The 24,808-nt window shown below is 39.1% G+C and overlaps 4 protein-coding genes across 7 annotated transcripts in view; 3 read left to right on the top strand and 1 right to left on the bottom strand.

Annotated features, from left to right (window-relative positions):
- Window positions 1-234: 234 nt before the first annotated feature.
- mrpl43 (mitochondrial ribosomal protein L43) lies at window positions 235-1,959 on the bottom strand. The gene is made up of 3 exons (XM_079845991.1): window positions 1,826-1,959; window positions 1,481-1,587; window positions 235-731 (listed from the first exon to the last, which is right to left on the bottom strand). Exons 1-3 carry the CDS (start codon window positions 1,954-1,956, stop codon window positions 523-525), a joined length of 447 nt encoding a protein of 148 aa, XP_079702117.1. The 5' UTR covers window positions 1,957-1,959; the 3' UTR covers window positions 235-522.
- On the top strand, window positions 1,856-9,804 carry twnk (twinkle mtDNA helicase). 2 transcript variants are annotated; one of them, XM_079845948.1, is made up of 6 exons: window positions 1,856-2,017; window positions 3,065-4,449; window positions 4,646-4,886; window positions 5,065-5,172; window positions 8,439-8,580; window positions 8,936-9,804. In XM_079845948.1, the coding sequence occupies exons 2-6, from the start codon at window positions 3,090-3,092 to the stop codon at window positions 9,281-9,283; spliced, it is 2,199 nt and encodes a 732-aa protein (XP_079702074.1). In that variant the 5' UTR covers window positions 1,856-2,017; window positions 3,065-3,089; the 3' UTR covers window positions 9,284-9,804. The 2 variants fall into 2 exon arrangements, with proteins under 2 accessions (XP_079702074.1, XP_079702073.1); XM_079845947.1 differs by lacking the exon at window positions 1,856-2,017 and adding an exon at window positions 2,307-2,392.
- A 419-nt stretch (window positions 9,805-10,223) lies between these two features.
- galk1 (galactokinase 1) lies at window positions 10,224-22,122 on the top strand. 2 transcript variants are annotated; one of them, XM_079801406.1, is made up of 11 exons: window positions 10,231-10,579; window positions 13,040-13,229; window positions 14,634-14,753; window positions 15,039-15,174; window positions 17,304-17,485; window positions 17,581-17,731; window positions 17,919-18,081; window positions 18,212-18,671; window positions 19,039-19,283; window positions 19,401-19,893; window positions 21,698-22,122. In XM_079801406.1, the coding sequence occupies exons 1-8, from the start codon at window positions 10,409-10,411 to the stop codon at window positions 18,281-18,283; spliced, it is 1,185 nt and encodes a 394-aa protein (XP_079657532.1). In that variant the 5' UTR covers window positions 10,231-10,408; the 3' UTR covers window positions 18,284-18,671; window positions 19,039-19,283; window positions 19,401-19,893; window positions 21,698-22,122. The 2 variants fall into 2 exon arrangements, with proteins under 2 accessions (XP_079657531.1, XP_079657532.1); XM_079801405.1 differs by having other exon boundaries at window positions 10,224-10,579; window positions 18,212-19,302; window positions 19,413-19,893; window positions 21,698-22,121.
- Window positions 22,123-23,234: 1,112 nt separating this feature from the next.
- llgl2 (LLGL scribble cell polarity complex component 2) overlaps window positions 23,235-24,808 on the top strand; it is a 35,084-nt gene continuing 33,510 nt past the window's right edge. For both annotated transcript variants that reach the window (XM_079845944.1, XM_079845945.1), the window contains exon 1: window positions 23,235-23,460. The gene's annotated coding sequence lies outside the window, so the exon portion shown is untranslated. The remainder of the gene's footprint in view (window positions 23,461-24,808) is intronic.

Here is a 24,808-nt window from a genome sequence, read left to right on the forward strand (position 1 = left end):
TGATGTCGGTTAATGGTCACATCATGATATGCATGTAAATTATAAATTACAATTTGTAAGTAATCTACTCAGCTCTGGTAGCATCTTTCAGTCCCTTGGGGGGACCTGCAACCACCTCCAAACACCTACCCCTTCCCCTCACCATCCTCCCCGTTAGTAGAGTTAGCATAGCTACACCCATGCTTCTATGGCATCGTGTAATAATATCACAATAAATCAGGAAAAAAGCATATTGACTGATTTTAGGTTCAAAACTTTATTTCCCAATGAAAACAGATGGATGGGCATATTATAAGGAAATTAATTGTTATATAAACTTTAATCAAGCCACAAATAATCTGTCGTGATTCATTAAACAGAAAAGTATCATTTTAACAGTCTAGTAACAGGTCACTGCTTAAAACATCCAAATTATCATAGTACTGTTGAATTTGTGCTGATTTTCACACTGTGGCAGAGGAATTTCACAGCTCATCCAAAAGGTCAGCACATCAATCATGGAATAAATACAAAGCAAAGTCCTTATTTTGTCTGTTGGCCCACTGGCTCGATGCTGGGGGCTCGATTTGTAAAGGGGTGCCACTGGCCCTGGATACTGGGACTGTCTGTGTGGAAGGGTTTTCGAATGCGGATTATGTCCAGTCCTGACTGGCTGGACATCTTGGTTATAAATTCGGCAATTTGCTGCGATGTTTTGTTGGTGACCGTCTCCTCCTTCACATTACCGTTTACTGAATAGATTAAATAAAAACAGTGAGTACACTGGTATTTAATATATAAGTTTTGAATCATTAAGTTTTTTAATGTTTTTAGTCTCTTCTGCTCACCAAGGCTGCATTTATGTAAAAAATTTATAAAAAAAAAAAAAAGCTGTAATATTGTGAAATATTAAAATGTTAAAAAAATAATTCCAATTAAATATATTTAAAAAATGTCATTTATTCATGTGATGCAAAGCTGAATTTTGAGCATCACTACTCCAGTCCTGAAGTCACATGATCCTTCAGAAATCATTCTAATATGATTTGCTGCTCAAGAAACATTTATGATTATTATCAATGTTGAAAGCAGTTGAGTAAACATTTTTTGTAGGATTCTTAGATGCATAGGAAGTTCAAAAGAACAGTATTTATCTGAAATAGAAAGATTTGTAACATTGTACTACCGTTGGTAAGAATGTGTTTTTTTTTGGGGGGGGGGGGGGGGGGGGGGCTTAAATAAATGAATAAATGTATTCAGCAAGGTTACTTTAAATTGTAAAAATATTACACAATAAAACTGTTTTTGCTGTATTTTTTATCAAATAAATGCAGCCGTGGTGAGCAGAAGAGACTTCTTTCAAAACCATTAAAAAAATGTTAATGAATCCAAACTTTATAAACATTAAGCTAGTCAATACTGCAGGAAACAACAATTTGATGTACATGTAAGTCAGCAGATAAAAACATTATAATAAAATATCACTAAGGTTCAGACTTACAATATTCAGCTACTATTTTAGGAATTCTGCAGGATTGAGGGGAAATGTAAATCACAGTTCCTGGGTTATTTTTGGCAAAGTCCACCACACCTTCCTCAATGAAATCCCTGGAGGAATATTTATCATTAGAATTAAATGATTTACAATAAGTGACACAAATAATAAACAATGTCAAATAATCTCACTGAAATGTGGAACTCAAATTACCCCAAAATATTTGTAACATGAACTGTATTACATATACTAACTAAACCCAAATAATAAGATAGATACAAAGGGAATGCTCTATTGGTAGTTTATGTACAATTGTATTACACACGATCAACACAGCTGATGTAAACCCACCTGACTCCCAAAGAGCCCTGTCCTTTCTTTGAGAAGATCAGAGACATTCGCTTTAGCTGACAAACATAGCGACCCACTCCATTGTGAAGAACGCTCTGTAAAAAACGACTCGGTGTCCCTCGAGCAGTCATGTCCACCTCTTCAGAGATTCCACATTCAGTTCAACTTACTCTTTGATTGCTGTCAGAATTGGTAAGAGTAATATCACGCACTTTGAATGATTAGATTTAGAGGACAGCCGTCAGAAGACATGTGTAATGTCAGGTACGTTACAAATTGTCGTCCGGGTGGAAATAGAAGCTGCCCATCAGAAGTGATTGAAATATAGTTTTGTAACAAACAGAACGTTTCCAACAACTTTATTACAGGGAATTTGACCATTAACAGCTTAATTATTTATAAAGATATGTTTATTACGATTTGAAGCAACATAGTCTAATTCGCGTTGTCTTGACACACCACGACAAGAGTTTCATGTTTCACACGGAAGTATTTTGGAGTTCGGACCTCATGTTCAGTGGAACATGCAGACACATGATAACAGTTTGGCGCGCTTCCTACAGTTTAGTAAGTTTATGTCAAATGTTTACGGTATATGCGTTGCTTATACATATTTCCCGCCAAATTTTCTCTTCACTAGCTTCATTAATTTTATAGAGACACGTACATAATTGTTTAGTAATAACGTTAGGGGTCATGCATTATACGGTACAGTTATTTTTGGTGACGCTTTATAATAACTTTCATTAATAAATCCGTCGTAAGCATTAGAATAGTTCATGTGCATTCATATATGAAACACGTACATTATCGTTGAGTAATAACGTTAGGTGTCATGCTTATACGGTATACAGTTCTTTTTTGGTGACGCTCTATAATACATTTACTTAATAAATCCGTTGCAAGCATTAGATTAGTTCACGGGCATTCAATATGAAAACGTATGATTTAGAGTTTCATGACATTTGCAACTATTTGAATACACATCTACTAATGATTTGTTTTCCTCATGAATGCATTCATGATTGTTAATGTTAATAATGATTGATATGTTATTGCTTTTATGCAGTACATTGTCATGGTCCCATCTAAATATCTCAATATATTGGAATTCATAGTTTTAAATATTGAGATAATTTTATCGCAATATCACAGGAACGTTTTTTTCCCCTTGTTCTGTTTCAGCCACATTTTTAAACTGCATATTGTAATTGTGCAAATTTTCTATAATCAATGCAGGTCTGATGTCCTGAAATAACAGCAAATGTGGAGGAGCAGGTTTCTCAGGGGGGCAGGCTGTCTCTTGCAGGGGACGGGCTGTAGTCCTTGTAAACCCTCTCATCTTCCTCCCTGGAGATATCTATCTTTCTACCAGCCCTGCCTCAATCCAGTCCTGCAGCCCTCTTTTAGGGCTCCAACTTTGTATTGTTTGGAAAACCGATTACGACCTGCTGTTGTCTTATATTTCTGCAGAACGTTGAGAAAAGATGCAAAGTCAATCATCGATTTCCCTGTCCAGCCACTCACAGTGACTGATATCAAACAGTACCTTCGTTCTAAAGATATCCCTTTCCATGATGGCTACAGCTGCTTACATGCTCCTAGTATTTTTCTGGAACCAGCACCTGAGGGATCTGGAAAAGAGAACTACTCGCTCTTTATCGATAAAACCACCGGACAGTTTCTGTGTAAAGAGACTTTGGTGGAGGGGAGCTGGGAGGACCTCCAGGATTGTATTGAGGTGATGTTGAATGATGGTCAGACATCCATCAGCCCTAATGTGCTGCTGGGGTTTCCCGAGAGCTTGGAGGAGCAAGAAGAAAGAGAGATGGAGATGAAAGAGGTGCAAAGAATATGGAGCAGCTCCGTGCCATTTTCCGACCTCCTGGACGAGGAGGTGCAGCTTGTTAAAACCATGTTCCAGATCGGTAAAATCACCAATGCCACACTGAAGAAATTTGGGGTCAGGTTCTTCAAACCAACCAAGAGTTTGGTGTTCCCCTGGTTTAGTGGACGTGACTCGGGCCTCCGGGGTGTTAAATTGTTTTCTGCTGCCATGCGAGATGGACGGGTGGTCTACACTGAAGCCACGGTTCCAAAAGTCTCCAGCTACCACAACCTCTTCGGCCTGCCTTTGATAGGACGGAAAGACGGTGAGGTTGTGCTCACGGGACGTGAGGTGGACAGCATGGCAGTGAGTCAGGCTACAGGTCTTCCGTCTTTGGCCTTGCCTCGGGGTGTAAGCTGTCTGCCTCCGATCCTCCTGCCTTATCTGGAGCAATTTAAGAAAGTCACACTGTGGCTGGGGGGAGATATGCGCTCCTGGGAAGCCTCAAAAATATTCTCCAGGAAACTTGGACTGAAACGCTGCTCTCTGATCCGGCCTGGGGAGTTTCAGCCGTGCCCCAGTGAGGCTTTGGCCCAGGGCAGGAACTTGGTGCGAATTGTCAAGGCTTCCATCCCTGCTGCCCACAAGTCCATTGTGTCCTTCAAACAGCTACGGGAGGATGTGTACGGGGAATTGGCTAATGTGGAGCAGGTGGCTGGGATACAGTGGTCTCGATTCCTTGAGCTTAATCGAATCCTTAAAGGTCATCGCAAAGGGGAGCTGACGGTTTTTACAGGTACAGTCAACACAGGATTTCCCTCTAACCATTTTTCTAACAGATTTTTATTATTTAAACAAATTTAAATAAGATTTATTATTTTTATTAAATGTGTGAAATAATATAATATAATAAAAAAATAAATATGTGTATAAATATTAGATAAACAATAAATGTTACATATATTTTCATTTATTCTTATATGTATATGCAGGTCCCACAGGCAGTGGAAAGACCACCTTCATCAGCGAGTGTGCCCTAGATCTGTGCATGCAGGGTGTCAACACATTGTGGGGCAGCTTTGAAATCAACAATGTGCGCCTGGCCAAAATTATGCTGACCCAGTTTGCCAAGCAAAGGCTGGAGGAGAACCTGGACCAATATGACATGTGGGCTGATAAGTTTGAGGACCTGCCTCTCTACTTTATGACCTTTCACGGGCAGCAGAACATCAAGTAAATCATTGCCATTCTTTTGTTAAAATTGAATACATTGGTTGATTGTAAATATGTATTGTATTGCAAGTCTTATGGATTTGTAATATTGGCTTTTACTTTTATATTTTCCTTTTGCAGAGGACCAGCTTCTTCTCATGATCTTTAAATATGAACTGCAATTTTTGTCCCTGTACAGGACTGTTTTGGAAACCATGCAGCATGCTGTTTACCTGTATGACATCAGTCATGTGATCATTGACAACCTGCAGTTTATGATGGGCCAAGAGAACCTGTCTGTGGACAAGTGAGGCAACAATTTTAATATGCTATGTATTCATAGTTTCCATGGTCCTGAAAAATTGGAAATGTTGAGGAATTTCAAAAGTGTGATTACCATGCTTGGAAAAGTCATGGAAATTAGTGAAATAGTCATGGAAATTCTATATTCAATAATACATTTTCTAGTTATGCTCAGTTATCAAGTATTTCTTCAGCTTGAATGTTTTCTTTCTGAGTCAGATTTCTATAAAAAAAAATGTCATTACCAATTAATCAAATAATTACAATTGGCCCAAACGTTAATTTTTATATACAGGTGCTGGTCATAAAATTAGAATATCATCAAAAGTTGATTTATTTAACTAATTCCATTCAAAAAGTGAAACTTGTATATTATATTCATTCATTACACACAGACTGATATATTTCAAATGTTTATTTCTTTTAATTTTGATGATTATAACTGACAACTAAGGAAAATCCCAAATTCAGTATCTCAGAAAATTTGAATATTACTTAAGACCAATACAAAGAAAGGATTTTTAGAAATCTTGGCCAACTGAAAAGTATGAACATGTACAGCACTCAATACTTAGTTGGGGCTCATTTTGCCTGAATTACTGCAGCAATGCGGCGTGGCATGGAATAATCCAGTCCTTTTTGTCTTTAGCCCAGGCGAGAGGCTTGTGACGCTGTCTGTTGTTCAAGAGTGGCTTGACACAAGGAATGCGACAGCTGAAACCCATGTCTTGCATACGTCTGTGCGTAGTGGTTCTTGAAGCACTGACTCCAGCTGCAGTCCACTCTTTGTGAATCTCCCCCACATTTTTGAATGGGTTTTGTTTCACAATCCTCTCCAGGGTGCGGTTATCCCCATTGCTTGTACACTTTTTTCTACAACATCTTTTCCTTCCCTTTCGCCTCTCTATTAATGTGCTTGGACACAGACCTCTGTGAACAGCCAACCTCTTTTGCAATGACCTTTTGTCTTGCCCTCCTTGTGCAAGGTGTCAATGGTAGGGATGACAGACGCGACACTGACGTTTCGGGGCTTTGCCGAGATCCCGAAGCGCAGATGTTTCGAAACACTGCTCCGAACTGTGATTCGAAACACCCATGTCACGTGACTATGGCTAAATGAAGCTTCAAGTGTTTCATCTGGTGGCGCCTGCCGAAACTGCGTTTGATTGAAAGGGGCGGGAACAAACCACACAGTCACACATCTGTATGAACCTAATTCCCCACAGTTTAAAAGTGAAGTTAATCCGTCTTCACCTTGTGGGTTTTTGTGAGAGGAGAGAGATTTTGGGAGAGCAGTATTTTCCCTCGTTTGTATGCAAGTAACTTGCTAAAAAAATATTTGTGCATGCCAGCAACAAGTGTCCCGTGTGAGAGGATTTTTTCAAAGGCTGGAGAAATTATATGTATATATAAAAAAACAAAAAAACAAAGTCGGCTAAGTCCTTCAACAGCAGAGCAAATAATATTTTTGGATAAAACATTTTATGTAACAAATGTGACACATTGTGGCTTTATTTATTTGTATTAATAATTTTTATCAATCATTTTCATGACCAAAAAAAACTATAGTTATTCACAATGAGCAGGCTACAGGTTAAAAAACCAAGATGTTTTTTTTTACATGGATCTTCAAGGTTATTTCAGATCAACACATGCAAGTGACCACTAGGTGTCGCCGTAGAGACGGGTGTCAAATTGATTCGAAGCTTCGAAACAATATGGCACATTTGCTTCAACTGTTTCAGTGCTTCACGAAGTCTCGGTCTGCTCATCACTAGTCAATAGTCAGCAGTCTTCCCCATGATTGTGTAGCCTACAGAACTAGACCGAGAGACCATTTAAAGACCTTTGCAGGTGTTTTGAGTTAATTAGCTGATTAGAGTGTGGCACCAGGTGTCTTCAATATTGAACCTTTTCACAATATTCAAAAATTTGGGATTTTCCTTAGTTGTCAGTTATAATCATCAAAATTAAAAGAAATAAACATTTGAAATATATCAGTCTGTGTGTAATGAATGAATATAATATACAAGCAGGGTTTTTCCTGCATTGAAAATTTTTTGGTGGCCGCCAAGACAAATTTTTGTCCCGCCAAAGCCTTATTTGATGAGTTATTGTGATTTATGAGTGATGTAGAATAGATGACTGCTGCACTTGCGATTCGGCCGTGTTAACTGAGTGACAGAGAGAATGAGCAGAGAGCTCCTCCCCCCCGCACGCTCTCTGTCTGTCTGTCGATGTCTTCTCATATTTCACATATTGGCTCATATTTCACATGTTAATCAAAATCAAAAGGTCTGAAGACCGAATCCATGTTGCACGTGCCGCATTCGGACATTTTTTTCCTTGAATTACCGCTGGGTGTGAACTGCGCTCAAAAAATGTTGACTCTTCTCTGACCAGCTGACATAAACCATAGTTTCAATAAACGGGAAAACATTATATTCAGTTATGAAGTGTTTTCTGTATTGACAAATCTTTCGCGATGTTATAACAGACGGGATTCGCACACAACGCGTCTGCTAATGTCCGATTCGCGAACCAATGATTCCTTTTGAATCAAATCATTTTAGCGACTGGTTAGAACAACTGATCCGTCCAACACTGAACTCAAGAATCAGTTGAATCATTTACTCAGAACACCTCTGAGATGAGAACACAAGTGTGCTTACACACTTTAGCAAGAGTGGATAGTAAGAATTAGTTTAATCATCCACAGTCATTAAGCTTATTTATGTTGACAATGTGTAGTAAAATATAATTTAGTGTAGACTGGAGTGAGGTGAGACCAGAACAAAGTTGTTAACTAGCTGATCATTTTACTAAATTGTATATGGTAGAAAATTAGGCTATTTGTTCATTTTTTTAATGCTACTTTTTAATATTGATATGATTATGCCAAAACAATTATCAGTAAATAGTGTAAAAATTGAGGATCAAAAGAAACAAACATCAAGGTAGAGATCATACATAATATCAGATGTCAAAATAAGATAAGCAAAAATTACAAACGGTTTCTTTGCATTTATTTTAAATGTATTGTCAGTATTGCGTTCACAGATCACGTAGGTAGAGTAATTTACTGTGTGTGTGGATGACCATGTCTGTCAGCCACCACCGAAGACCATTTTTGACCCAGGAAAAACCCTGTAATATACAAGTTTCACTTTTTGAATGGAATTAGTGAAATAAAGCAACTTTTTGATGATATTCTAATTATATGACCAGCACCTGTATACATGCATTCTTACAAATGTTTTTTTCTCTCAGATTTGCAGTACAAGACCACATAATTGGAGCCTTCAGGAAGTTTGCCACAAACAGCTGCTGTCACGTGACTTTAATTATCCACCCTCGGAAAGAAGAGGATGATAAAGAACTGCAGACAGCATCCATCTTTGGCACAGCCAAGGTTGGTAGATAAAGACTGTGTCCACATGTTTATTCCTCTGCAACTTCAGTTGAGCTGTAAACTTAGTATACCGATTTTAACATGCACATGCTTCGTTTCCAATTACAATACATTTTTATGTAGTAAGCTCACTTAAGAACTTAAGTAAGATTTTACCAGAAAAGGTTTTTATCATATGTAAATCTTATATAATCTTAACTGTGGTATTTTTTTATTTGTTTTTTATTTTTATTGTATTTATGCAACCCTTATATTTTTTGCCATGAAGATATCCTCTGATGCTGATATGACATTAACCTATACTATTACTATAAGAAAATCTACAAGGTCTAATGTATCGTTTTCCTCATATCAGGCCAGTCAGGAGGCAGATAACGTGCTCATCCTTCAGGAGAAGAAGTTGGTGACGTGTCCCGGCCGAAGGTCCCTTCAGGTGGCTAAAAACCGCTTTGATGGGGACGTGGGGATCTTTCCCTTAGAATTTAATAAAGCCTCGCTTACCTTCTCTGCTCCTGTGAAAGCAAAGCAGAAACTTCGTAAAGTGAAAGCGGAAAAGGATAACGGCACAGAGGAAATAGAGGAGACTGAACTCAAAGAGACAAGTGAGAAACCTGTCAAGTCTGCCAAAGCCAAGACCTCAAAGAAAGTTAAGGGCTCAGCAGCAGGAAAGGGTTCCATAGATGGAGAAGGAAATAATCAGTAGCTCAGAGAATTCATTATTTACATGAATTCAAATAAAATGTGTCATACATGAAAAGGTAATGTTTTAACAAACTGCATTGTTTGTTTATAGAGGTGGTTTTGGATGGATTTGTGTAAGTACCAAAGTTAAGTTGGTTATCATTACCTCCTTTTGTCTCACTGCATAAAGGAGTAAATTACACTAATGAATATTTTTAGACCCTGTTAAAGATTATGCAATGTTTTATACATACACTGTTTTATATGCACCAAAATGAAACAAATTACTTTTGTTTTCAGAAGTATTTGATGGTTTGAAGAAGGGTTAAAGCACTTATATGATTCAAGACCCTAAAGCTTAATTTGTAGGGATCTCGTCCGTCATACATTTCATCAATGTAAATCTATTTTATGGATTATGTCCAAAAATGTAATGTTATCTATTTCCGTTTCATTGTCATTTACTGTAGGAGAAAAGTGTCATAAATAAGCTATTTAAAGGAGGCTGCGAAAACTGTAAATAAAGTGTTTTGTAGACAGATCTGACAGTTGAATATTTATACAATGTATGTATACACACACACACACATATATATATATATAATTTATTTCAGAAATATTACAATACATTAGTTAAAATATTGTATTCATTAGTGCATTTTTTAATTCATCACCCTCTGGTGTCTGATAAAATATCTTTAAAAAAATGTAGGCTATGCCATACAATTTATGAAAAATTAAGTGATCAAGGCAATAACTTTCAATATGGTTTGATAAAATATAACCTAAAACCTTTTATTTATTTATTTTTGTCTAAGCAAGTATTATTATAAATCGATCTTGTTCTGTTATGAAATTGTATGGCCTTTTTGCCTTTTTCTTACATTGTTACCAGGTTAGAACAGGACTTTGACACAATGCAGCGTGTTGTGAAACGTGTCATATGACTTTTTGCACCAATCAGGACCTGTGCAGGAAGTATCTGAACTTGACTTGCTGGTTTCGGTTCCTTTGCATGAACTTCATGGATTAATTCAATTGTATTCACCTTCTTGTGTTAATGAGTTGCTCCGTGTTTTAAACTGCGCAGGGCTTCAGCTAACGAGAATCTGTCTAAAACTTCGAGTTACTGCAATATTGCGTCACAATGGCAAACATTTGTCCCATTAAAAATGTTGCAGATTTAGTTTCTGATGCTCGTCGTGTGTTTCGGGAGACATTTGACGGGGATGATGCAAATGTTGCCGTTTGCGCCCCAGGACGTGTGAATTTAATCGGAGAACACACAGATTATAATGAAGGATTTGTCCTCCCAATGGTAAGACACTTTCATGACTAAATCCTATTTTACAGCAAGTGTTGGTAACAGTGGCGGATCTAGAAAATTTGACATGGGGGGGCAAAGGGGTGGCAAGAGGTCTTGGCAGGGTGGCAGTATAGACGGTACATGGAAATCCCTATATGTGAATTGCTTTAACAAAACAAACACAAAACCACTTTTAAACTACAGTACTTATTGTTTAATCATGCCCTTACACACTACAAAGGTTTTTAATTCACAACAGGAATAAGCCCAGTGTTCAAACAAAACAAAACAGTATAAAAAGCCAAATGAAAATATAAAAAAGTACCGTAATTGTGTCCAAGATGCAGTGGACTACAAATATACAACAGTGGACAATACTCAAGTTCTTATTATAATTAATAACTTATAATTACAGTCCACAAATGAAATGACCCATGATCACCCATTTTTTTAGGAAAGCTTAAGCTTAAGGCGACTGTTGTTGTGCTTTGCAGCAAAATGTTTCACAAACAGCGTTATGTGTTTCTCAACATGTTACAGTGTTTACATGGTACAATTTCTGGTAAGCTAAGCTTTTTTGTTATTTCAATTAAATTATTGTGATTTGATTTAATATTGACTCATTTGGATAAATATTAGGCACACAAGATGTACCTAATCTCAAGAAAAAACTACTCACCTAATGCTGTGAACATACAGAGAGCCCTATCAGCTGTCAGTGTTATTTAAGGTTCAAAATAACTCAAATTACATATAATGCGTTTTTTTATTATAATAACAACTTTATTTAATTATATAAATAAAAATATAATAAATATGTAATATGGTACTACACATATTTAGCAAAATACTCTCGACTATAGCACATTTCTTGCCAACTAATGTGCTATAGCCTAAATGGCTAAATCATTCAATCATAATAATTAAAAGGCTTTCCTGAGGTAAATGTTATGTGACATAATTGTTCTCCAGTTGTTTTATTGACCCCTTTGTTAGATTGATTGGTCGATATTATGTATGAGGAATATACATTTAGGTAAGTTGTAGGCTACTGTTTCTTTCAACATTGTCCATTCGTGTTTATTTACTATTAGCTAGAGATGATCGGTCCACGTGCAGCTAGGGATCTGTCACGTAACATTTACAAGCGCCAAAACGGCATTTATTGTTTGAATTTCGTAATAAAAGTGACAGAATCTGAGAGCTGAGATTTTTTTTATATCATAAGTACGTTAACCTGCTCTGTCTAGTCTGTCGGTCTCTGTGTCATCTTTGCTTCGCGATTTTTCTGTGCGTGAGAGCGTGAAAAGTGTCAATTGCGTGTGTCTCACGGTGAATGCGTGAGATTTGGCAGTTATGGATACAATATTTTTATATTTTTTATTAAGCTGTTCTTGTCTTTACTAAAATCAAAATAGGCTAATCAAAGGGAAGAGTGCTCTTACGAATCACAACCGCTGATTTTGGCTAACGTAATAGACTCGCTGTTTTTGTTGATGCTGAATCGTCTTTAGCATACAATACATTCATTACAAATGTAATTTTAAGTTAAACGTGTGTTTAAACTACACCTGGGGAAACTCACTTCACCTTCAGGGGCTCTGGGGCAGCTCAGTCTCTCCAGTGGGTTTGTAGGGCCACCGCACCGCAGCAGAATCGCTGTGTGTGAGCCAGACTGAGCGACCGCCGCTCTGCACGTTTGAATCAGGGATGTAGCTAAGTATTTGAGGGGCGGGGGGAGGGGTATTTTATGTATTTTAATTGTAATACATTTAAAATAAAAAATTAAATGGTTTACTTTTGGTAAATATATTGGACATACTGGCGGGTTGTTTTTACAAGTACAGTTTTTGGATCATCAAAGTTAGGGGGGCAGCTGGGGGGGCAAGGCTCTAGAGTGGGGGGGCACCTGACCCCCCTTGCCCCCCTGTAGATCCGCCCATGGTTGGTAAAGTATAAAAGGAAAGTGCAATATTTTGTAAAGTGTTTTTTTTTTGTGTGCAATATTTACGACATTCTTTTGACGCAAATTAGTGGTTTATTTTGAAACTACTAAGGAATGAATCAGTTGAAACGATTCACAAAACCGCTGCGTTTCCCAAAAGCATCGTAAACTTATATTGATTTTTCACAAATCGGACTAAATTGGTCCGTGTAGTTCCCGAGCCACTCACTGTCACGGAACCAAAGGCCAATGATTTAACCGATGAGCCGACAATAATGTAACTTACAGAAAATAGATTGACGACTTGTGTAGTATTTGTATCAACACATTCGAAAAAGCTGGTTTTAAAACAAGCAAAAATAATTTTCAGTCAAGATATTACATTAATGTATTTAATATTAGGCTAAATATATTTTAGCGTATGTGTAGATGGAAATTATAATTATGTTATAAATTAATCATGGAAGCCCAAACCCAGCAATTACGATTGACAATCTGAGTTTTAAAGTTTGTTTGAATGGTTGCAGGCCTTGCCAATGGTGACCGTTATGGTGGGCAGCAAAACTTCTGGCAAGAAGTGCTGTGTTGTAACTCTGACTGAAGCTGCTGATGAGCCCCGGATGGTGGACTTTGATCTCCCAAATGAACTGACCCCACTTTTAAGAGGGCAGCCAAACTGGGCCAATTATGTAAAGGGAGTTGTCCAGCACTACAGAGGTAATCTTTTGCCATCGTTTTTTGTCTATCTGGCAAAAAAAGGGAAGTAATGAGTATGTGTACATTTAGTCTGTCTCTAGCACGAAATGTGACCCTAGGGGCCTATGCTGAGAACTCATCTTTGGACTAACTTTTTAATGCAATGTTTCCAACACTTGCGGAATAGTTGCTGAGCACACTGTTGTCTTACTCTGAAAATAACATGGACTATATATATATATACTTCTACTAAACTGAACCTGATCGAGCCTAATAGTACTGCTTTCATGTCTTCTCTTAAAGGGGTCATAGAATGACATTTTTGTACAAGTTAATATGATTCTTTAGTGTCTAAATGAAAAGTTTGTAATATACTTTAATTAAAAATTCTCATTAGTATTGTAAGAAAACACTCATTTTACCTGGTCAAAACCAACTCAGTTTTCAGCAAGTCATTTCAGTGTATGTGACTTTAAATGATAATGAGCTTTGCTCACCCCGCCCCCTCTGCTCTGTGGGGCATTCGGTTCGACCCGACACAACACCACAACACACGTGGAGTGTTGCCTTGACAACATTTGAGGGTATATTTTCGAGAAATAATGGCAACGGGAGTCTCTGAGGACACATCTAAGCAACCTTATCATTTTGAACCGGAGTCGGACCAGGAACAAGATGACAAACCCAACAAAGTTCGAACAGGACGTTTCTGAATGGTTGGTTAACGTCATGTCACTTTGATCTATCTTTGTACTGGCAGAGTAGCGTAGTTGCTTTGTGTTTACTGATGTGTTAGTTCATTGACAGATTGATGTTATGTTATAAGATTTTTTTTTTTACATTACTTCTTAATCAGTAACAGACACCGTTATAAACCATGTACAAAAGTAAGCTTAGTGTAGTGTTACCACGTTAACTTTATCACCCGAGTACACAGTTTATAATAACAAACATAACGCGTTGTTCATTATAAATGTGGGATTATGAATTATATTGAGAGCGTCATACACAGAAAGCATGCCGTAATGTAACTTATCCTGTAAACTTTAGCCTCATTCATCGTGAAGCGTGCAAGCGATTTGCAAAGATTAATATAAAGGTTAATAAAACACAACACCACGATCGCTTAGACGCCATTCTGCTCCAGAGTATCAACAATGGCGGACTGATGACAGCTCGCTCAGGGCGGGTCTGTGTTGAAACGCTGCTGTCAATCAACAATCGTAGGAGGGGCGTACACCGTGTAACGTCACACGATCAGACGGCTCGATTTGAGACAGGGGAAAATATATAAGGATATTAAAAAAAAACACTGGATGTATTTTTATCATTATAGGATGGTTGTGTACAGGCACTGCCAACACACATTTCCGTATAATCAACTTGTAAAAGTGCATGTACCATTCTATGACCCCTTTAACACAGCACAACCCATCCCTGGCTTTAGAGCTGTAATAGCCAGTAGTGTGCCACTAGGAGGCGGACTCTCCAGCTCAGCCTCACTTGAAGTGGCTGTGTACACCTTCCTGCAGCAGTTGTGTCCAGGTGATCACTTTTGTCTGACACACACTTTTTAAACGGCCTTTGTAAAATACCCATTCATTCATTTCCATAGAGAAATTAACTTACTGATAACATATAAAGTGTTTAAGACAGACCTGTTCTGAGGTTGTATTTGTTAGTTTATGGTTCTGTTGCCACAAGCTTTGCACCTTGATGGAAATTATGGGAAAAGTCCTTTCATAACCATAAGTTTTTATCATTGTTTTTTACTGTAATTTTGATCAAATAAATGCATCCTTGGTGAACATCTTTTCTGCGCCTCCACAGATGATGGGGATCAGGTAGCAAAGGCAGTGGCCTGTCAGCAGGCTGAACACACTCATGCTGCTGTGCCCTGTGGCATCATGGACCAGTTTGTGTCTGTTTTGGGTAAAGAGGGCCATGCATTACTCATTGACTGCAGGTAAATAGATTTGCCAATCAATAGATTAGAATGAATCAGTTATATTTTGTTGCTCATTTACAAAAATTATGGTAGCACTTTCCTGTTCCGCATGTACATACTATGTATTATAGCAATGACAATAACTGGGTTATAACTAGGTACTAACCCTGAACCTACCCCTAAACCTAACCTTAAAGGGTTAGTTCACCCAAAAATGAAAATTCTGTCATTAATTACTTACCCTCATGTTGTTCGACACCCGTAAGACCTCCGTTCATCTTCGGAACAGAAATGAAGATATTTTAGTTGAAATCTGATGGCTCTGAAAGGCCTCCATTGGCACAATGTTTACACTCTCAAGACCCTTAAAAGGTACTAAAGACGTTGTTACAAAGTCCATCACACTACAGTGGTTCTAAAATAACTTTATGAATCTGCGAGAATAGTTTTTGTGCGCAAAAAAACCCTAAATAAAGACTTGTATAGTGATGACGATTTCAAAACAAGGATTTCAAATCGTCATCACTATAGAAGTCGTTATTTAGGGTTTTTTTGCGCACAAAAACTATTCTCGCTGATTCATAAAGTTATTTTAGAACCACTGTAGTGTGATGGACATTGTAACGACGTCTTTAGTACCTTTTAAGGGTCTTGAGAGTGTAAACATTGTGCCAATGGAGGCCTTTCAGAGCCATTAGATTTCAACTAAAATATCTTCATTTCTGTTCCGAAGATGAACGGAGGTCTTACGGGTGTCGAACGACATGAGGGTAAGTAATTAATGACAGAATTTTCATTTTTGGGTGAACTAACCCTTTAACCCATTTACACTATATTGCCAAAAGTATTGGGACACCCCTCCAAATAATTGAATTCAGGTGTTCCAATCACTTCCATGGCCACAGGTGTATAAAATCAAGCACTTAGGCATGCAGACGCTTCTACAAACATTTGTGAAAGAATGGGTTTGCCCTCAGGAGCTCAGTGAATTCAAGCGTGGTACCGTGATAGGTTGCCATCTGTGCAATAAGTCCATTCATGAAATTTCCTCACTACTAAATATTCCACAGTCAACTGTTAGTGCTATTATAACAAAGTGGAAGCAATTGGGAACAACAGCAACTCAGCCACAAAGTGGTATGTCACGTAAAATCACAGAGCGGGGTCAGCGCATGCTGAGGTGCGCAGAAGTCGCCAACTTTCTGCAGAGTCAATAGCTACAGAGCTCCAAACTTCATCTGGCCTTCAGATTAGTTCAAGAACAGTGCGAAGAGAGCTTCATGGAATGGGTTTCCATGACCGAGCAGCTGCATCCAAGCCTTACATCACCAAACTTTACACTTGGCACAATGCAGTAAGGCAAGTACAGACGCAAAGCGTCAAATGCAGTGGTGTAAAGCATGCCGCCACTGGACTCTAGAGCAGTGGAGACGTGTTCTCTGGAGTGACACAATCGCGCTTCTCTGTCTGGCAATCCGATGGACGAGTATGGGTTTGTCGGTTGCCAGGAAAACGGTACTTGCCTGACTGCATTGTGCCAAGTGTAAAGTTTGGTGTTGGGGGGTTATAGTAAGGGGTGGTTTTTCAGGGGTTGGGCTTGGCCCTGTTGTGGGAACGTTTTGGGGATGGCCCCTTCCTGTTCCAACATGACTGCGCACCAGTGCACAAAGCAAGGTCCATAAAGACATGGATGAGCAAGTTTGGTGATGTAGGAACTTGACTGGCCTGCACAGAGTCCTGACCTCAACCCGATAGAACACCTTTGGGATGAATTAGAGCGGAGACTGCGAGCCAGGCCTTCTCGTCCAACATCAGTGCCTGACCTCACAAATGCTCTTCTAGAAGAATGATCAAAAATTCCCATAAACACACTCCTAAACCTCGTGGAAAGCCTTCCCAAAAGAGTTGAAGCTGTTATAGCTGCAAAGGGTGGGCCAACTCCATATTAAACCCTGCGGATTAAGAATGGGAGGGATATCATTAAAGTTCATGTGCATGTAAAGGCAGGCGTCCCAAAACTTTTGGCAATAAAGTGTAGTTACCTTATATTACCCAGTACTTTCTTGGGTAAGTACACCCAAGTTAATAAAGTGTAAACAAAATAAGGTCAAAACATGTATTACCAAAATTAAATGCAATCTTTTCAGATCTTTGGAAGCCACTGCTGTCCCTTTAGCTGACCCTGGACTTGTAATCCTGATCACTAATTCCAACGTTAGACATTCGCTCACAGGCAGCGAGTATCCCACCAGACGAAAACAATGTGAGAGCGCAGCAGTCGTTTTGGGCAAGAGAAGTCTAAGAGAGGCTACTTTGCAAGACTTGGAGGGTAAGATAAAGAAAGGTTTTGACCAGGCACCATAAAGTATGTCTTTAATCGAGGTCATTTCATAATAAAACATATTTCTAATCTGAATTGATTAGCTGCCAAGGATCGACTGGACAGTGTGACATACCAACGGGCACGTCATGTGATTGAGGAGATTGAACGCACCGCGCAAGCTGCCAAGGCACTCAAGAGAGGCGATTACAAAGAGTTTGGGAGGCTGATGGTGGAGAGCCACAATTCTCTTAGGTAAACATCTACAATCGAGGAAGACTAACAAAAGTCAAATCCTTGAAAACATCCCAAGATTAGAAGTGCTTTTCAGTGACTGAAATGTTGTTTGCTTAACCCAGTTGTTCGATAGGTGGGGGTAACTGCCAGTTAAACGGCTTTTAATGATGCATTCTTTGACTGGGGTTGATATTGTTTGTTTTAGGGATAATTACGAGGTCAGTTGTCCAGAATTGGACGAGCTGGTGTCGGCAGCACTGGAGGTGGATGGGGTGTTCGGTAGTCGGATGACAGGGGGAGGGTTCGGTGGATGCACAGTTACATTGCTTCAGGCTCATGCCACGGAGAGAGCAGTGAAACACATTCAGGTTTTTACTAAATTAATATCCTCTGTGAATCTTTCTATGACAATTTCATTCAATGAAATGGTTGAACTTGATATTTTGGGAAATATGATTATTGCTAACTTAGTAATATACTTTTTCTGTGTATTTACAGGAGAAATTTCATGGATCTCCAACTTTCTTCATAACTACCCCATCAGAAGGAGCTCATGCTCTCAGTCTGTGATTTTTAACCAGTGCTAAGCCAGTGATTGAATTTCCCTGTAATTTACAATTTTATCACTACTTAGCTTATACTAACAGGGCTAACATTTGAGAGCTGGAGGAAAATATATCATAAAGTTAATTTAATCAAATTACTTTTGTTTTGCTAATAAGTGCAGTTACTAATAATATTACATATTTGTTTATTGGAAATTTAACAGTGAAACACTGAGCTGGAATTGATGCAGATACAATTAACTTACCATTCTTCTGACTGACAGCTTTAGTGGTAATAAAAGGAGTGCTCTTTATTTGTTTTCTGTGTAATTCAGTCACAATTTCATATAATAGGTAAGGGAAGTGGAAATGTCTAATAGATGGTATGCACGTGACTCCACACGGCTCCAGGGGTTAATAAAGGCCTTCTGAAGCGAACTGATGCATTTGTGTAAGAAAAATATCAATATTTAAAACTTAAACTAAAATAACTAACTTCCGCTGTACACATAGATTTACGACGAACGCGGAGGCGCAGAGGATAGAGCAAAACAAAACACTGGTAATGAATTTGAAGTCTAAAACGTGAATTTTTAAAGAGAAATGGCGGAGGATTTCTACATAAGAGAAGAGGGGCTTGAGTTTGTTGCCCAGCCCTATCCGCAAGAGGCGTCAAAGCTTGTGATGCTCCTATACATCGCGCCATACGTATGGCTGTCTGCCAGAAGTTAGTTATTTTAGTTTATATTTTTCTTACACAAACACATCACTTCGCTTCAGAAGGCCTTTATTAACCACCTGAAGCCGTGTGGAGCACTTTTATGATCATCAAAACAGAAACAACCATTCATTGCCATTATAAAGCTTGGAAGAGCCATGACATTTTTTAATATAACCCCGATTGTATTCATCTGAAAGAAGAATGTCATATACACTTGGGTGAGTAAATCATGGGCTAATTTTCATTTTTGGGTGACTTTAAACTGATAGCGTTTTCATAGTTTGCACAGTTTATGGTTTTCCCTATTCACATTCATCCATTCGGTGTATGAATGGATGAATGTGAGGCAATGTGTAAAGCGCTTTGGATGGCCATTGGTCTGTTAAAAGCGCTATATAAATGCAGTCCATTTACCATTTACCATTAAATCCAGTCTCGCAGCAGCTTTTCTGCCACTCAGTCCGACTGAGGGGGCGTGTTCTGGCGGGAAAGTGACGTCAATGCATGCCCTCTATGGCTGCGTCTGAAACCTGGAAAATGTTGCCTTCGGAGGACACATTTCAAGGCAGGAAGGCACCAAGGCACGTCCGAATCTAATGTTAGCTTCACTTCCTGTCTCCTCAGATACCTTCATCTGATCGATTTTTGAAGGCAGCATATACGTATCCTTCGCTGCCTTTGATATCCCACAATCCTGTGCTTTCCATTCTGTGACAGTTGAGCTAGAAAAAAAGATGGCGTCCGAAAGTTGCGTTTGCTGGTCAGTTAGTAAATTTATGTTTTTACCAACATTTTCCACTTCTGATGTCATTTCTAGCAAGAAATTACTAATGAAGTAATTAAATATTTGTTTTGTTCTCACCAAAGCTCTCTCTATTTTGCTGTAGATCATTAAACGGTTACACTGCCTAACTGTGCGTTCACACCACCGCCGGCGAGAGCGTCAAAGTGGCCGGAAGTCATTCATTCTCAATGGGAGCCCGGCGGCGAGCTCCGGCGAGAGCGGCGCGGCGCGGCGCGGCGCGTCTTGGACGATTTGGGCGTCAAGGAGAGTTGAAGTCAGGTCAACTTTATGGTAATGAGCTATGACGCGGTTCGGCGGCAGCCGGCGGCAACCAATGGGAATGTAGTAGTGCTCCGCTTGAGATGATTCTAGAGAACGCAGCGCTGTAAACTTCGGTTCCTACCACATTAGTTCCCAAGCAAAATAGAGGAGAGGTTGATCACTGCTGGTGCGGCGGGTTTGATAAGAAGACGTGCAACATTATTTATCCACCACACAAATGGCTTTTAATTGGTTTATTTCGTTAGCAAACATGTAACTATAATTGTTAAGTTCTTTCCATCGATCTGCTTTTTTTTAACTTTCACATTTAAATGATTTCATGAGGTTATATTATACGGTTATACCCTACTTGTGGTCAGTCAGCACAAATGCCGGTCAACATGATTGTTTGCTTTGCAGCCCCTTTAAATGCCGTTTCAAAAAAGACCAAGCATTCGATCTACGTCAGAGCGGCAGCGCGTCCACGAATCTTTCTACAGCGTCGATGGCAGGGCGGCCAGAGCGAAGTTTGGCGCTCTCGCCGGCGGCGGTGTGAACGCACAGTAAAGGCCCTGTTATACTCGCGCCTGGCTCCGCAGCGCGAGCTCCGCAAACTGAGCGCGCTCCTCCCCCAAACGGACGAGGCGTTTATAGTCGACGCGCGCGCCGTTGTAGTATTCTGTGAAACGACAGAGGGCGACTTGGAGTAATTGTTCTTAAATCCGTCGAAAGCACGAGCGAAGAAGTAGTTTACCGGTCCGGAACAGGTGAACATGGCGTCCCGCAAGCCGTTCGTGGAACATAAACGAACCCACATGAGCCCGTAACTTTACAAGAGAGACTGGCCGTCACCCTACGTGTTCTTGCGTCTGGCAGTAACCAAAAATGTGTTGCCTACAGTTACAAGTTGGGCTCGACCACAGTTTCGTTGATCGTAGTACAAGTACATTCCCCCAAATTTTGCAGATGGTTTTTATACTAATATATATATATATATATATATATATATATATATATATATATATATATATATATATATATATATATATATATATATATATATATATATATATTAGTTCACAGTGCATTAACTGAAGATGACAACTAATTTCTGATTTTGTTTGTACATTCTGAAATTAACACTAAACAAGCACAATAAATGCTGCAGAAAGTGTCTTGTAAACTAATGTACTAAATTAAGCCTCTTTGTACAGTTACTTTTTATAAAACATGCCTTATTTTATCAAAGGTTCTATTTCAGTTAGTGTAGGCTCATTTTGAAAATGTAAGCAGTTACTTAAGACAAGTGCAAACTGGGTGCTTAATGCAAATGTATTCTAAAGTCCTATTCACAAAAGGAATGGATGGTTGGACGGATGGATCAATGCAAACTTTCCATGAATTCTGTGCCATCTGGCTGTCGCGATGATCCCTCATGGAATGGTCATAAATGTGCCGGTACTGACGCACCAGCTCGGACAAAGTCGCCTCAAAATCGTACATCTTCGGATGCGGAGGTGCGCGCGGAGTTACAAAAAATGCGCTGCGCACCGCCAGGCGAAATGGGGTCTTGCGGAGCCAACGCGCGAGACCGCCCCCTCCGCGTCGACGTCATTTTTGCCGCGCGCACCCTCGCGCTCTTGCGGCCGCGGCGAGTATAAACAAGGCTTGAGAAGTCTGTCAGAAATTAGTTTTGTGAGGTGCCTTCATGCACAAACGCTGCCTTAAGTCATTGTCTGATAAGGCAGCGAGGCAACGAGTCAGCTGCCTAGGTTTTCGGACGCAGCCTATAAGTCAAATAAGAGCTCATTTGCTGCCAACTACTGGTTATAGTTGTGATTTCATGTCGGTTTTTTTTTATTATTTGAATTTTTTGTTTAGAAAGAGTTAGTTTTCCTACACATTTAAACTTATATATTTTACAAATCATCACATTAAAACTGGATAATATTTAGACTGGATAATATTTTTTCAAACATCTGTGCATTCTTTACAATCTTGCATTCAGAAGCCCAATTCCCACAATGATTTATGTTTAAAATAAAGAGGATTTATGTAATAAAGCAACTATGTAATAAAAGGAATTGTGTTTGCCTTGATTTAACCAGACCTTTATTTATTTATTTGTTTATATGAGATTCAATTAAACAAGATTTTAAATAATTTGTTGAAATTAATATGATTATACTTCAAAAGTATAGCATAAGTATAGCAAGAACATACAATATGTACATGTGCTATATGTATAATGTGAACTACTTTTCTAGTCAGGGGCACCGCTAGCTATTTTGGGCCCTATGAAAGAATATGGTGTTGGGCCCCCTACCGTGACAACCTAGCTATCCAAAATCTTTGTCTGCTATTTAGTAATACTGACCAATTAAGCTCCGCTCGCTCAACCCAGAATGCCCCAATTGGCTGATGAAACATTGATTAAAATTAAGATAAAATTTATACACAATGATATTAACTTTAAAGAAAGGCTTTCTACTAAACAAAAATTAATGAAGTGGTCAAAATCATGTCTGACCCACTCCTGGCATTGCGCATCTTACGATGTGTCCTTTCTCACTCATGCTGTTCACTTTTCATAACCAACATAGATTGACAGATTGACAACATCAGATAGACATAAAAAATAACATTATTATATTTAAACATAAATATAAAACTAAATACCTTTTCTAAATGGCTACAACTATATAGCAGCCTAAAGTACAGAGAAATTTCATGTTGGAGTGGGATTTGAGCAAATGTCATTTTACCCATGAGCGTAAGCTGTTCATGAGTGGAGCAGTTTTCCGGATTTTGCCGGAAATGCAGAAATAAGCCATAATTTTGTTATATTTGTAACTGTTTGGTAGATTATACATTTATAATTTCTATTACATTACTACTAGTGCTGTTACTACTAATAAAAACAATATCTGGGGGCTCCAAAAGTGTGTGGGCCCTTAGAATCGTCCCAACTTTCCCCCCCTTAGCAGCGCCCCTGTTTCTAGTAATGAAAATGAGGTGGGGATGTGCTATATTATATTATTTATTTACGTATATATTTATTATATACGTGGAGCCAAGTGTTTAAAATACATAGCATTTTATGATGTATTGTTCTTGTTATAAACAGTGGTAGTGGGTCATAGTGCTCTAATGAGGCCTAGGGTGGGTGCGCCCCCTGCTGGCCGTAGACTGAACTTCCGGAAAGCGTTTGTTCAGGGAGGAGCCAGAGCGCAAATCAGCAGTAAGCGCAGCAGGAAACACTTCACTGATAATCCTCCACGACTGTGTCCATACACAGACCTCGAAGCCGAGGTAAACATTATTCGAGCCTGCTCTCCTTCACCGCCCGGCGTGGTTTTCCTCTTCACCTCAGGATAATTGAGGAAACCAGCTTGAATCGTGGACAGTGCCGGGACATCAGGCCGCGGTGAATCAGGTGAGTCCTGCCCGGGCCCGTCGACTGCTGTCCGGCCACAGGTGTTTCCACTAACCGACTGTATGGATGTGTCTCAACGTACTGGGCTTCCTATATTGCGAACGTACAAATGTACATATGATACCTAGAAATGCTGTCTGGATACGAATCTCTTGGTTTTAAGACACAACCAGTGAATTCTAACTTACAGCTCTGCATGAACTTAACATATGTTGCTATAATGGGATACTTACACACTTGTCTGTTTACAAACCTCACCTTTAATCAGTAGTTTACTCTCTTCTTTTGCATTTCGGGTGTTATTCAGCTAACTAATGAATAACCTTCAGTCTAAAACGAAACCAACACCTAGTCCTGACCGTGTTCTCTACCGTTGCCCTTGTTATCATGAAACTGCATCCTTCTGAAAGAGAGAACAGAGAATGTATTGTTAAGTCTCTGGTTACTATCTGTCCCTTACTGTTATTATATTTACAAGTGTTTCAATGGCATTGACCATTTATTTCGTTAGGGAGAACTGTTTTAGTTATATATTAACACACACATACATTTCTCACGTTTAATTTAAAAAGTAAAGTAATTGTTGTTAGACAATGCTTTAAGTCATTTGACCTGCAAACACCATTGAGAGACCCACAAAATGGTGCTGGTATTGGGTAGGCTGGACAACAAAGAACCAATTAAATTAAAAGGTGTGGATTGTAGAAATGCATTGGCCACTGGCAGCATGATTATTTGTTTATTTCAGATCAGAGGCAATGGTGTTGCACCTGGGTTTGAGTGTAAAGTTGAAGTGCTTTGGAAAGGACTGGGGAATTGGTTGTCCTTGGCATAGATTACTGGATGGCTGTCCCACCGGTCTGACAGGTTGAGAATCGAGAGTGATTAAGCCTCCGCCTCTCATGTTTCTTCACACACAGCCATGTTTCTCTCATTTGCACAGCGACTGATGTTAAGTCATTTACCTTCATGGTTGATTTATGGATTGAACATATTGATGCAGACTACAACTAACAACTGTGCCATATACAATAGCGTGATTAGGACTTTTGGCATCGCATGTGATTTTTAATCTTTGGTCATTTCTTTCAAAAGCCACTTGTAATGTATGGCTGGATTGAGCTTTGCCCCTTTAGGAGAGCCAATGCAAAGTACTTGTACAGTGTGACCTCAGATAACACACAAAATTTGTGTCAATGTACCTGACAAACTAGACTTCGTTTCAAACCCGTCATGCTTGTGTTGACACAAGGATTGACCTGAAATGCGTGTGTCAGAGAGGGATACTGTGTGAATGAAGCACAAAGCACATTCAAGTGTAAATCACACTACTTTCCTAAAGTAAGAT

This window comes from Gobio gobio (assembly GCF_949357685.1).
Source record: "Gobio gobio genome assembly, chromosome: 20".
Lineage (NCBI taxonomy): Eukaryota > Metazoa > Chordata > Actinopteri > Cypriniformes > Gobionidae > Gobio > Gobio gobio.